The sequence below is a fragment of the Panthera pardus genome, unplaced genomic scaffold (assembly GCF_024362965.1).
Source record: "Panthera pardus isolate Hobbes unplaced genomic scaffold, ASM2436296v1 HiC_scaffold_8, whole genome shotgun sequence".
NCBI classification, from domain to species: Eukaryota; Metazoa; Chordata; class Mammalia; order Carnivora; family Felidae; genus Panthera; species Panthera pardus.
The window spans coordinates 139488366-139502953 of record NW_026527013.1 but is presented as its reverse complement, the minus strand read 5'-3'; the positions used below and the strand labels follow the sequence as shown (position 1 = coordinate 139502953).

Genomic DNA, 14588 nt, shown 5'->3' with positions numbered 1-14588 from the left:
TATAACATCTGTGTATACAGTCTATATCAAGTTGATGGTCCTTTAAGTTGGAACCCATTCTTTACTCCTCCCCATGTTGTAGGTACATGTATATAGGTCATATACCTAAAACATACCATACTTAAAACATATACCTAAAGGAATCATTTCTATTCTTTTATTTTGTGAGTTCCTTGACTGATATTTTACAAAAATGCTCATTTTTACTACTATTGTGTTTCCTGCCTTTATACTGTAACTTTTGGTTTCCTTTTCCACTCAGAGTCCCCTTTATTATTTCTTACAGGGCTGGCTTAGTGGTCATAACTCTTATAGTTTTTGTCTGGGAAGCTCTTTATCTCTCCTCTTATTCTGTGTGATAACCTTGTGGCGTAGAATATTCTTGGTTGCAGGTTTTTCCCATTCAGCACTTTGTATATATCATCCCACTCTTTTCTGGCTTGGAATGTTTCTGCTGAAAAACCCACTGATAGCCTTATGGTGGGGTTTCCTTTGTATATAACCATCTTTTGTCTTGATTCTTTTATAGTGTTTTTTTCCTGTATCACTACATTTTGCCATTTTGATTACAACATGCCTTGGTGTCAATCTGCTTTTGTTAATTTTTTTAGGGTTTCTCTGTGCCTCCTGGATCTGGGTATCTGTTTCCTTCCCCAGGTTAGGGAAGCTTTCAGCTATTATGTTTTCAAATATATTCTGTCCCCCTTTCTCCTTTTCTTCTGGGACTGCTATAATATGAATGTTACTATGTTTGATGGAATTGCTGGGTTCCCTAAGTTCTTTTGTGTAACTCTTTTTCTCTTTTGTTAACCTTGATTTCTTTCCATTACTCTTTTAAGTCATAAATTTGTTCCTCTCAGCCTCCTGTCCCTTCCATCCAGCATGTTTCTCATTTTGTTTATTGAGGCCTTTATCTCTATTTATTCTTTATCTGTGTGTTAAGGGTATCACTCACGTCCTACACTCTTTTCAAATCAAGTGAGTATCCTTCTGATGATTGCTTTAAATCCTCTATCAGACATGTTACTTACACCTGTTTCCCTTAGATCTCTGGCCTTGTCGTGGTCTTTTATTTGGGACATTCCTCTGTCTTATTTTGTCTAAGTATCTGTGCCTATTTTGTGTATTAGGAAAGTCAGTTACTTCTCCTTTAATAGCCTTATGAAGAAGAAATCCCATAGTGCCCTGGATTTTAGCATCCCCTGTTTCTCAGGGCCTGGTGCTTCTCGGATTGTCGTCAATGTGTGCTCCGTGCACTCTGCTGTTGTGTCCTGGCTGTTTTTTTGTTTGTTTTGTTTTGTTTTTTTCCCTTTAGACCAGCCTTCTGCAGAGGCTTTCTTTGTGTGTTGTGGGCAATGTTTGGTCCCTGGTCTGAATGTGCTAAGTTTAACTAGGTATGCTTTGATCTGCTTCTGAAATGAGACCTGTCTGTGTTGCCACTAGAACAGAGGACTTGGAAAAACCCCAGGGTTGGGGGTTGTGGTGTGGGCAGGGGTTTGGGCTGGTCTTCTGAGAGAGGGGTTCCTGCAGGGCCAAGACTGAGGCAGGTGTGACTGGGAAGGATGGTTCCACCATAGTGCAGGGGTTGGGGCTTGGTATGAGCAAGTTAGGCAATGAGTACGGGCACTGGCTGGTTACTGCAGGTAGCCCTGTGCTCAATGCTGAAGGGTGGGGAAGAAATGGCACCTGCCAGTTCTTTTGTTACTGGTAGGATCTCACCCTCGATACTCCCTCTTTGGGACATGATCTGAGACGAGCAACTAACCTTCCAACTGTGTGCCCCAGGTGCTCTTCAGATAACTGTTTCCATACTGTTGGTCCACAGGCAGTTTGCCCTTCAGCACCAGTATCCTCCAGCCTCTCCCAGGGCCAAGCATGCTGACCCAGGCTTTAAAACTCCAGGCTTTAAGCTGTGCTTGTTTCAAGAACTCATGAAATCTAGGTCCTCTCACTTTCCAAGCCACTTGCTGTAGGGGTTCATTTTCCCCATGTACTCCCCTATGTGCTAATCTGCCTCTCCCCCTTCTCTGCAACCACGTTTATGATCCAGTTCTCTCCCAAGCCATATCTCTGCACTTCCCACCTTCTTTGATGTGGCTTCTGCTCTATCTTTAGTTGTGGAGTTTGTTCTGCCAGACTTCATGTTGATTTCTGGGATATTTAGTATGATCTCATTGTTGTATTCCTAGGATAAAGGGAGCCTAGGGTCTTCCTACTCTGCCGCCATCTTTTTACAGTCTACTTTCATTTATATGGGATGTCGATCATTTAGTTTTCCACCTGAGTAATTTTAGTGTCCTCTCAATAAAATAGTGGAACATCAATAATTCAACTATGTTGCACAGAATGAAATTCTTTATGTGTAGTTTACCCACACTTTGCTTTCTCACATCATTACATCTATCCCTTAAAACTCAAACATCTTTTCCTAAAAAATCATGGATAGTTTGAGTCATTGGTGACCTGAATGTTCTTCTTCGAGTTTAATGTGGATTAGTAATATAACAATTGGTGAAACAAGGCTCCTTTTCAACATAATGAACAATATCATGTCAGGAAAGCTAATCAAAAGCTTTACTTCTTTGTTTTGATTTTATAGGAGGTCTGTGGGTGTGAGGGAACAAAAAACACCTTTTGTTTGAAGTTGGTCATGTATATTCCAACAATAATAATAACTAAGCTCTGTGACTATTTTCTTGCCCCCTCTGAGTCCCAAAACCCTTTCTCTAAAGGGCAGCCATGTTAACTGTTTAGTTGGAGATGGTAAGAGGCATTTATGTAGAGACTAGGTCTCTAGTCTTTAAGAGTGAATGTTACATGTGGAAAAGTGATAGCAAATATTCTGTCAATATAGAGAACTTCTTAGAATTATAGGATTTTAATCAGCAGGTTTCTGGGGATTGTAGGATTTGACCACATTTTTAGCTGGGGAATATAGAAGGCCTTCTGGGTTGCTGAGAAAGTTGGTGTCATTTAGAACTTTGTGCTTTAAGTATTACTGCTGATCTAATCTAGGGCTTTGAGGTGCTGAAATGCGCAATATTAATCTGATACAGTTTTGTTATATTGACCATTTGACATATGACTTGAGATACAGATACGTTGATCTATAAAGTAAAAGAATTTTTTTAATGTTTATTTTGAAAGAGAGAGGTAGAGAGCAGGGGAGGGACAGAGGGAGTGGGGGAAAGAATCCCAAACAGACTCCACACTCTCAGTGTAGAGCCTGATGTGGGGCTCAAACCTATGAACCCAAGAGATCATGACCTGAGCCGAAATCAAGAGTCAGATGCCTAAACGACTGAGCCACCCAGGCACTCCTAAACTAAAGGGTTTTTGATTCAGTAGAGTCTACTTAAACATTAGAAATAGTTATTACTTTATGCTGTATATTATTCCATTTTTCAAGTATAGAGCTGTGGATGGAATTTATTTCACAGAAAAAATGTCAGACGGATGGCCTCTGATCTTGTGATACTAAATAAGCCTTTGCTGGACAACTGTTGTCAAAGTAATTCTTAGCTGAGGGAAGACTTGTCACATCATTGCCTGTTTTATATATTTTTTAAATGGGTGGCTGTACAAACCAGAGGTTGCCAGAGCTGCTGATGGGTCTTAGTATTTTGAAGAATAAGTACTTGAAAAGACAAATATTTGACAGGGACCCTGAGCGCTAGTCCCTGTGCTAGTATAGGGGCAAAAGGGAGGAAACCAGTTTTATACAAATAAGTTAACATTACTCACCAGACATTTTAAGTCAAACTGAACTGGGAACAGACATAAACATCTAACTACATGTAATATACGGCAGAATTGACTGTCAAATAGATGTAAAAACAATGTGTCATAGGAACAGGTGCTTTTCTCTGGGGAGATTGCAGAGGGAGGATTGGGATGAGTCGTGAAGGATGAGAAGAATTTTATTAGGTGGAAAATGGAGGAAATAGGCTATCTAGAATTGGGAAGGGGTGGAAGGGCCAGGCCTGTTGATCAAGCCTCTGCCATGCCAGCGGTGTGCTTGGTGATTTCCGAATAAACGTGGAAGCGGTCATCTGATAGTCCACCATCCATCGCGCTGAGAGGCCGACATTACATTGTACAAGTGAAAAAACAGGCTCACTGTGGCACCCCTCACTCAGCATGTGGTGAAGACTGGGTTTCCCGGCGGGTCTGTCACATAGCTGGGTGCTTCAGCAAGTTGCTGCTGGCATGATGATGCCATCCTCCTGATTTTTCTCCTCTGCTGCCTCCCAGGAGGGATTAAATTACCTCACAAATGGATAAAGGTTTTGTGACCGGTGAATTGGAAAAATATAACTGATTTAAATGGGAAAATCTCCTTAATTGCCTCTACCCTGCTATTTCAGGTGGCTAAGAGCTTACTCAGAGTTAAGTGTGCTCTGCAGGACTGGTCTTAGGAAGGCAAAACAGAAACCTTCAATGACTGACTTTGGCTTAGGAAGGTCTGGAATCTACTTGACGGTTTTAGAACAATTTTAAAATGGCAGAGCCTCAAAATCGGCCTTCATACCCATTTGGTCCTCAGTGTTGGCTCTTACTACAGAAGCAGAAAAAGTCTATTGATAGAACAGAACAAGTTCTTGGCAGTTATTCAAAAGATTCCTTTTTTCTTTTTTTTTTTTTTTTTGAGTGCATTGCCTATTCACCCTTTCAAACAAAACTCCAGACTAAATGATCGAGTTAATATTAAGATGTGTTTTGTCCCAACTCAAAGAAAGATGATCATACAATCAAATACAGTTCTTAATCTTGTGTTTACTTAAGGATGTTCAGCTTCTTCCTCTATCCTTCTTGATGCAGAGGTTACAGTGTAAATAAAGGTTTTTTTTTTTCCCCAATTACTTCTCAGACTGGTTACTAATATATTCCTACTCTATTGATTACCATTCTATATTCGAACTAGGTAGATGGAGAAGAAAAAAAAGGTACTCAATTTAGTGTTAGTTATATGAACCTTGACTTAAATTCTGAATGCAGAAGAGAATATAATTTAGGTAGTTTGTTTTATACCCATTAAAATTTAAAGACATTTGGTCATACTCTACATGCTCATTTATCTTTGTATTCAAGTATGGCTATAGGAAATCCAGTTTGGAGTATTAAATATACAGAATTCAATATTGAACTCATGCACATTCTAATTATACCCAAACTGAAATTATCACCCTTGTAACGATAAAACAAAATACATACATTATTGAATGAGGAATAGTATATATTAGGATATAGAGGATAATGACACTATGAATTTATCCAACCTTCACTAAGAACTTACAATAGATAACTACATGTGCTAGATACTGTGCTAGAGGATGAGTACTGAAAATGAGCCATTGAGTCCTAGCTGTGAAGGAAGTTAATGGAGTAGATAATTCTGTAGAGGGAGCTCTGTCAGCTGCTGCATTATAAACCATCCCAAACTCCTGTATATCGGGGCAGTTTCTTCTTTTTATAAACTGTAAAATAAGAGTCAGTATGTGTTATTGCTCAGAAGTCTAGGGTTGACCAGGTGAGTCTTCAGATCTGTGTGGTCACCTCACGATCATGTAGACCTCTCTGCTTATCAAGGCCTTTCACACATGTTGGTCCATCTGTATACTGATGTAGGGTGGGCTCAGCTAGGCTGCCTGGCCTCTCTTCCACTTAGCATCTTGTTAGGCTAGTTTTCTTTACTTGAGGGTGGTGGGGTTCTGAGAGCTGGGGAACAGGGCAAGACGGTAAGGCTTCCTGAGGCTTAGACTCAGACCTGGCATGTCTGTACTCCTGTTCTAGTCTCTTTACTACTTAAGTTCAAAGGGTGTAGAAATAGATCCACCTCCTGATGGAAGGAACTGCTCTAAGCCACATTGTAAGGGCTGTCATTAGAGGGAGGGAAGTAATTGGTGTCGTTTGCAATCAGTGTACCTACCATAGGAACAAACCCGCTTATTAGAAGGCATAAAGCCTGTGTAAGGTCTTCTATAGTGACTGCCGCAATACGAGTGCAGGAAACTATAAGCTGTTTGAATTGAAGATAAATTTCAGGATTGATAATTGTAGAAAATGAGACCAGATGAAAGCAAAGAGGACCAAGCTGGAGAGGCTTGTATTTCATTCTTGGCCACTTGGGTGTTATCCTTTGAATAGAGCAAGCCATCTAAAGTTTTAAGCAAAAAAAGGAATGCCATTGGAAACTTCATTACTTTTTGTCTATAGGTTGCTCTGGCAACAGAATAAATCCAAGGTGATGGGAGATTAGATAACGATGCTATTGCAAAGTTCAACACTATGGGAATGCTTTTGAAGGCCAGACTAAAACAGTGGAAAGTATTCATTCAAGTGTGATAAAACCTGACCATGCTAACTACTCATTCACACAAGCTCTTTTGAGCCAGCACTGTTGAGTGAGTAAGGTGAGCATTCCCCATCCTCCATGTCATGGTGGCTTCTTGGAGCTTTGGAGCTCCTACACTAACTAAACTTTCCTCCTGCATCTGTTAGGCATGCCAGTAAATAGAAATAGTAATCCTGGCTTACATTAGTGAAGAAATGGTGGTTGGTCATGTGGTGATTTAAAACGTGTCTGCTTTGGGGGCACCTGTGTGGTACTGTTGGTCTTCACCTCAGGTCATGATCTCATGGTTTGTGAGTCCGAGCCCCCACATCGAGCTTGCTCCTATGAGCACTGTACCCCTTTCTGTGACCCTCCCCCTGCTTATGCACATGCTCTCTCAGACCTTCCCCCGAAAAAGCCAAAAACTTCACATGTACAGAGAAAAAACAAGTGTCTAATATACTTAATTACCAGAGCCTTTAATGACTTTGAAAGTCATTAAATTGGTTAATATAAGGAATAATGAAGAGCCTGAGTAAATTTTGGGGTTTTCATGTATCTGTACCTGTTCTAGTACATAGTACTTGACTGTCCAGGTAATTCCCAACTTCATGTTATTTAAAAAATTTATTGTCTTTCATTTAAGCATATTCAGAACTCCTTTCTGTGTTCAAGAATATTGAGGAGAAAGCATTTGTATATTAAAAAATTTTTTATTGCATATGTCTGAGAATATGTGAGAGTAGTGATTAACTTATGAGAGAAAATGAGAAAATACATTATGAGAACTTAATTTACAATAAAATATATAATTTTAAGTTGATGTAATTCTGCCTTTTAATATTCTGTTCTTGCCAAATCCTATTATGCATTTAGTTACTGGCAGAAAACTTACATAGTTTTCAAACTTTAAGTGAATCCAGTGTGTTTTGTGGATTCTTAGAGATCTCGAATATCATAGCCCTGGATACTGTGACTTGTGAAATCATTTATTAAAGTTTCTTCAGTATTGCCTGTATCTTACAGATACTATGTGGGCAATGCTGAGTGAATGCATTTGGCTATTTCTGTCATCAGGGTGGAGATTTCTGGAAATTTGAGTAATGAAAATTATAACCTTCTTAACATTTTAGGTGGAACCTGAAAGTTAAGATACAGAGATGCCTATTTCTGATTTGTACATAACACTTTTCTACTACCTAGATGATGACCTCCTTAATAAAGGGACCGTGTTGTGTTCCTTGTGATACAGGCTGTAGCCCTTGTCAGTGTATAGTGTGTATTACATGTTTGTTGTGGTTAATGATTATTTAAATATCATTCCTTTGGGTAAAAGGAATTTAGAGCCTGTAGCTGCTGTGTTTACTCATGTGGCAGTTTGTACCTTTTTCCTTTGGTGGGAGAGCACCAGTAAAGGGGATCGTTATTGATATATTGGCAATTATAAAAGCTTAATTTATGATAAGAGCTCAGATATCCCATGGAGAAGTAAGTTTTGTGTTGGTTCCTTCCTCACAAGCCTGTTTTATTAGTTTATTAGCCTCAGCATTGACATTTTGGACCAGATAATTATTTAACCGGGCTATCCATGTGCACTTTGGAATTTTTAAAAGCATCCCTGGCCTCTACCAGTACATGCCAATAGTATTCTGTCATTGTGGCAGTCGAAAATGTCTTCAGAAACAGCCAAATATCCCCTGGAAGGGAAAATTGTCCCCTATTTGGAAACCACTGTGTTGGAGGTAAACAGTTGTTTCTTATAGTTGCATGTATTCTGGGACTCCAGCGAGTTCTATCATTGCCTTAATCCCCTTACCTCGTAGTGAGAAAAATAACAATGAATTGGTAAAATTTTCAAATCATTTTTCGACCACATGACCTTGAGATTTGAGATGTGTTACTGAGTCAGAATATAGTTCCTGTTTAAACTGTTTACCCTTAAGAATTAGCAAACCAAAACAAAGTTAGAATTTTTTAACCAGGTTTACTGAGGTATTGACAAATGGACAAAAATTACACGTGTGTAAGGTGTACAATGTGATGCTTTGGTACGTGTACGTTTTGAAATCGATCACAAACTAGTTAACCTATCCATCCCCTCACATAGTTTCCATTTGTGTGTGTGATGAGGACACTTGAGATCTACTTTTTTGGCAAATGTTGAGTATACAGCGTTCTTTACTGTAGTCACCAGGCTGTGCGTTAGGTCTCCACAACTTAGTGATTTTTTTTTTTTAATAGAAAGAAGGAATTTGTGTTTGAAATTCTACTCCAGTTGTGTGTTTTCCAGGTGTAGTTGACACACAGTGTTACATATTTTCAGGTATATGCATAGTGACTGGACAAGTTTATACGTGATGTTCGGCCCACAAGTGTGGTAGCTGCCATCTGTCACCCTACAATGCTGTCACAATACGACTGACTATGTTGCTTACACCGTGCCTTTTAGTCCCATGACTTAGAGAATTACTTCTTAAAATCCAAATGTTAAGTAATCCTACAGCACCTAATGTGATGATGTAAATGGTCTTCCTAGTAAGGCTTCACCTGGTCAATGTTAATGGGCCAGCGCTTGACATGATTTGAAGCTAGGAAGACTCCACGTTCTGTGTGTCTTCACAGTAGTCCAGATGTGAACTGAATGATGAGACAAGTTTCATGGTTTCCAATTTTATTTTTGTAAGTGAATATTAAATATTACAAGGAGTACAACTAAATGCTTTTGTCAAAACGGCAAAATTGTCAACATGTCTCAAATTTTTTTTTGTCCCTTTTGTATCCCGAGGGCGTTACAGTATGCCTGGGGCATAGGCTACATTCTATATAATGAAAATGATAAATGTTTGAGTGTTGCCTGTTTATTGAATCTTTGAAACAGACTTCAGGTGAGATTTAAAATTAGGGCAAATAAGCATTAAAGGATCTTTAAAGCAGTAAAGATGCCACGGTTTGCAGCAATAAACTAACAGAGTGATTTGTGGCCATTGTGGTCCTCCTTTCCTCCACCTGCTACTACCCTTCCAGTTACCAGATCTGTTAATTCAACCTTTGAAGTGACTGACTTGTCTGTGCCTCTGCATGTTTACTACTATTTCAGGAGTCCAAGCCACCGTCTACCTAAGCTCCCCTCACCACTCTTCTCCTCCAACCCGCTCCCCGCATGAGACAGAGTGTGCTTGATAACGTGTCTACATCTTGAAATGTTTATAAGTCCACCTCCCCACCTTGCAACCCCTTTGGTGTGTTTCTTTTGTCCTTGGGACCTAATTCAAAATCCTGGTGTAACATTTACAACCCTGCACGCTGATTGCCGTTTGCCCTCCTCCCTCATTACCTTTTGCCCTCTCTTCTCCTGTTTTGCCAAACAGACATTGCTTCAGATCCTTTCATTTGCTGTGTTCTTTCCTGTGTTAGGGTCTTGAAACTGCCATTTCCTCTGCCTGAAATACTATTCTCAGCTTAGGTAATTCTGATTTATCTTTCAAGTCTTAGTGGTAGTACGTACTGCTTCCTTGGGGAGCAATGCCTTGGACCTCTAATCAAATTTGTGTCCTTTTATATTCTTCGGATAGAATGTTTTCCTTTCAGCGACCCTATCAACTTGCAGCTACGTGTTTGTGTGTGTGTTTAAGATGTGTCCTCACTAGGGGTGCCTGAATGGCTCAGTTGGTTAAGCATCCGACTTCGGTTCAGGTCATGATCTCACCATTCATGAGTTTGAGCCCCGCCTCAGGCTCTGTGCATCAGCTCAGCCTAGAGCCTGCTTCAGATTCTGTGTCTCCCTCTCTCTGTCCCTTCCCTGCTTGCGCTCGCTCTCTCTCTTCTCAAAAACAAATATATATTTATATATATAATATAGATTTTTTATATTTATATATATATTTATTTATGTATAAATATAAATATAAATATAAATATATATATATATATATATATATATACACACACACATATATAAATCTGTCTGCGCTAGGTAGTAAGCTCCACACAGTAGGTGCCTGTTTTTGCCTCCAATGTATGATCCATGCTTAGTGTTTGCCTAGCACATAGATTCTTAGTAGCAATTTTAGTGAAAAGTTGAATTTGCCTTGTGAGTTGGCAATGTATCAGGCTTACAACATGTTTATTATCCTCATGTTGAATCTGAGATAAGCATTTAATTTTGAAAGAGAGTAGAAATGATTTGTTCCTGCTGCCCATAGATTAGCATATTGGGTAGCATGAACCATGCATGAGAACTGGTGACTGGCCAGCCACATGCACGAATACATGAATGATTTCTACTTTGCTTAACAGACAGAAAAACAATGAATATAGAGTGGTATTAGGCAGTTTTCACTCTATCCAGAACTAAGAAAGAAACTCCGGGCTTAAAAACAAAAACTTGCCTGTTTATTGCTTTACAGTTTATCCAAATTGTTAGATACCATGAGTCCTTGCTTGGTGGTTTTTTGGCCAATAGAATTTCAGTATGCAGTGCACTAATATCAACTCCTGGATTGGCTTAACTACCTCTGATGTCACAATATCCCCATGAGGAAGTCATAATTTGCTTGAAATCACATTGTACTAATAACAACTCTTGTTCTGTTTCATTACAAGAAAGATAATCTACCAAAAATAAAAATGCTGGAAGGAGGAACATACCTCTGATCAACACAGACTTTTTTCCATTTATGTGCTTTAATTATCTACTGCCAACAATTGAAGTTAGCTTCTTTGCTATTTTTTTTTTTACAACTGATGTTTTGTTTTTTGTTTGTCAGTTAAGAGGCAAATGGAGGAATGAGCCTACTTAGAATTACTCCTTCAACTCATAGTTCTGTTTCATCTCAACTATTGCGGCTTAGCATCTTTCTACTACTTAGCCTTTCTGGCTCAAAAGGAAAAGCCATTTGGACAGCCCACCTGAATATAACATTTCAGGTGGGAAATCGGATTATATCTGAATTAGGAGAGAGTGGCGTGTTCGGAAATCATTCTCCTTTGGAAAGGGTGTCTGGTGTGGCGGTACTTCCTGAAGGATGGAATCAGAATGCTTGTAATCCTATGACCAACTTCAGCAGACCTGAACAAGCAGACTCTTGGTTGGCCCTCATTGAACGGGGGGGCTGTACTTTTACACATAAAATCAACGTGGCAGCAGAGAAGGGAGCAAATGGGGTGATCATCTATAACTATCCAGGTACGGGTAACAAAGTATTTCCCATGTCTCACCAGGGAACGGAAAATATAGTTGCAGTAATGATAGGCAACTTGAAAGGCATGGAACTTTTGCATTTGATTCAGAAAGGAGTCTACGTGACGATCATCATTGAGGTGGGAAGAATGCACATGCCATGGCTGAGCCGTTATGTCATGTCTCTCTTTACCTTCCTGGCTGCCACAGTTGCCTACCTTTTCTTGTACTGTGCTTGGAGACCTAGGGTGCCCAATTCTTCCGCCAGGAGGCGAAGACAGATGAAAGCAGATGTGAAGAAAGCTATCGGTCAGCTTCAACTGCGAGTGCTCAAGGAGGGGGATAAGGAACTAGATCCAAACGAAGACAGTTGTGTTGTTTGCTTTGACATCTACAAACCCCAAGATGTAGTACGTATTTTAACTTGCAAACATTTTTTCCATAAGACGTGCATTGACCCCTGGCTTTTAGCACACAGGACATGCCCCATGTGCAAGTGTGACATTCTGAAAACTTCAACCCAGACAATCTTCTGAAGATATAACTGAGTCTTCCCAAAGGTTAAAATTAAATGAATTTTCACGTAATACTTTATGTAGAGAGAAACTCCATCTCCTCTACCTAAGCACTGAAGAGGATGAAAGTTGCGTTTTTAAAATAAAACTCCATATCATGCCAGCTATTTGAACTTGTTGTTTTTCTATTAAGTTGTTAGACTTTTTTGTCTTTATCCAAATAAGAACATCAGTATATGTTTAAAAGCAAATTAGTTTTATCTTCAAATTAAAATGATTTTGGTGTTGAGGCTATAGAGAATTAGGCATGATATTTTAAAGTTTCTTTTTTAGATTCATTTTATTATTTCTATGGGTTTTTTAATGATGAAATTAATTGTCAAATTGGTTTCCATACAACACCCAGTGCTCATCCCCAACAGGTGCCCTCCTCAATGCCTGTCACCCACTTTCCCCTCCCTCCCACCCCCCCATCAACCCTCAGTTTATTCTCAGTTTTTAAGAGTCTCTTATGGTTTGGCTGCCCCTCTCTCTCTCTCTCTCTCTCTCTCTCTCTCTCTCTCTCTCTCTCTCTCTTTTTCTTTTTCTTTTTTTTCCTTCCCCTATTCCATGGTCTTGGTCTTCTGTTAAATTTCTCAGGATCCACATAAGAGTGAAAACATATGGTATCTGTCTTTCTCTGTATGACTTATTTCACTTAGCATAACACTCTGTTTTTGATACCTAAAATCTCTATTAAATAAATTTCATTATAGGGATGCCTGGATGGCTCAGCCAATAGAGCATGCAACTCTTAATCTCAGAGTTGTGAGTTCAGGCCCCAAGTTGGGCATGGAGCTTACTTAAAAAAATAAAATCATTATATAATTAGACCTTGATTTAATTCTCCACGGTTAATCAATAGGAACTCTGGTTTCCAAAGGCACTGGGTAGATCATGCGTTCTAAGTAATTGCTTGGGATGACAACACCTCTGGTTAGGTAACTAAAATATTTTAAATTATTATAGACCTCATTTAAGGACAGCATCACAAAAAAATATCTCTTTTGTTTGTCAGAGCCTAGTTAGCCTAGCCTAGTGAGTTAGCTCTGGTAGCAGATTTCTCTTCTAGAATTAACCTTAGTAAAGTGCTTTTGTTTTCTTAAAATGGTGGTGAGTGTGTTTCTGCTTGGGCATTTTGACACAGTTCTAGAGTGGAGCTGAAATTTTGTTCAGCTGCCTTTAAAAATTGTGAGTAGATAAACACAAATACTTCTGTGTAACAATGGAGAGGCTGAAAGATTTGGGTTTTGTGTTTGACTAAAATCTCTCTGGATGAAATGCTACACCATTGGTATCAACTTAGGTGGCACTTTAAGGATATAGACACTGTGTACTACACATTTTGAAGAGCGGGTTGGATGGAAATACGATCAGGTCAGTGGCCTTTGGAAAAGAAAATTCACTCTTGGGAGCTGAAGTTTACTCAGTAGTATTTGTTCTTATGCCGCTTGGGTTGGGCCTGTAGGACCCTGTTCTTCTTCCCTGCCTCAAGTTTTGTTGACTCACGTTTCATAAGAACAACTAGCTCCCTTAGCCCTGGTGAGACCCAGCCAAAACTGTCTCTCAGCATCCTGTGTTGTAAGGACAGACATTTGTATTCAAGGTAAAAATTCTTGCTTTCCTAGCCAGTGGATAAGAACCACTGAGAGATACCCTCATGGAAGTGTATGCCCCTACACCAGGGGCTGTCCATGTTTGTTAGTCCACGAGTCACTTTGGTATGAAGTCCTTTTGTGCCAGTGATAGAAGTGGAGCAAAAATATAGGCAGAACTGATAGTGTATGTGGGGATGGGGAAGGGCAGTTTCTATCAGGAATGTTTGATTTTAGCAAATGTTTTGTTCAAAGCATCTGTGACCTTTAACACTGCTGTTGGTGTTAATCTAAATGAGGGACCTTGGGGCGCCTGGGTGGCTCGGTCAGTGAAGCGTCCGACTTCGGCTCAGGTCATGATCTCACGGTCCGTGGGTTCGAGCCCCGCGTTGGGCTCTGTGCTGACAGCTCAGAGCCTGGAGCCTGTTTCGGATTCTGTGTCTCCCTCTCTCTCTGACCCTCCCCCATTCATGCTCTGTCTCTGTCTCAAAAATAAATAAACGTTAAAAAAAAATTTAAAATAAATATAATTAAAATAAATGAGGGACCTTGATGTTTTATTAAAATCAATAGTTGCTTTTTTGTTAAAGATGAATGATGCGAAGACTGCTAAACAGAATTGTTTCCCCTTATACTCTTCCTCTCTTCCCTCAAAATATTGTTAGATCAGTAACAGATGTCAGTGTCTGCAGAGAAAAGAGATTAAAGTTCTTTACTGCTGTCATCCCTATGGATAGGCAATGTAAGAGTGAGACAAGCGAGGCTAAAGTAATCTAACAGGATACCCTCCTTTTAAAAATCAAAACCAAATCAAACCAATGAACCTGAGCAAGCAGTTGTTAAATAAACTTAGTACAGTGCTTTATGTGATAAATAAAAAAATCTATTGTGATCACGTGAGTGAAAAATGGTAGTAACGCTCATTG

General features: G+C 39.5%; 2 protein-coding genes across 17 annotated transcripts in view; both read left to right on the top strand.

The window, feature by feature from the left end:
- Positions 1 to 14588, top strand: part of CADPS2 (calcium dependent secretion activator 2) — a 540953-nt gene that overhangs the window by 155056 nt on the left and 371309 nt on the right. The gene's annotated exons all lie outside the window — the stretch shown is intronic.
- RNF148 (ring finger protein 148) lies at positions 10865 to 12191 on the top strand. Its single transcript, XM_019452596.2, has one exon. The coding sequence runs from the start codon at positions 11120 to 11122 to the stop codon at positions 12047 to 12049; it is 930 nt and encodes a 309-aa protein (XP_019308141.1). The 5' UTR covers positions 10865 to 11119; the 3' UTR covers positions 12050 to 12191.

Coding starts and splice junctions, on each gene's coding strand:
- RNF148 (XM_019452596.2), top strand. CDS start 11,120: ATGAGCCTACTTAGAATTACTCCTTCAACTCATAGTTCTGTTTCATCT.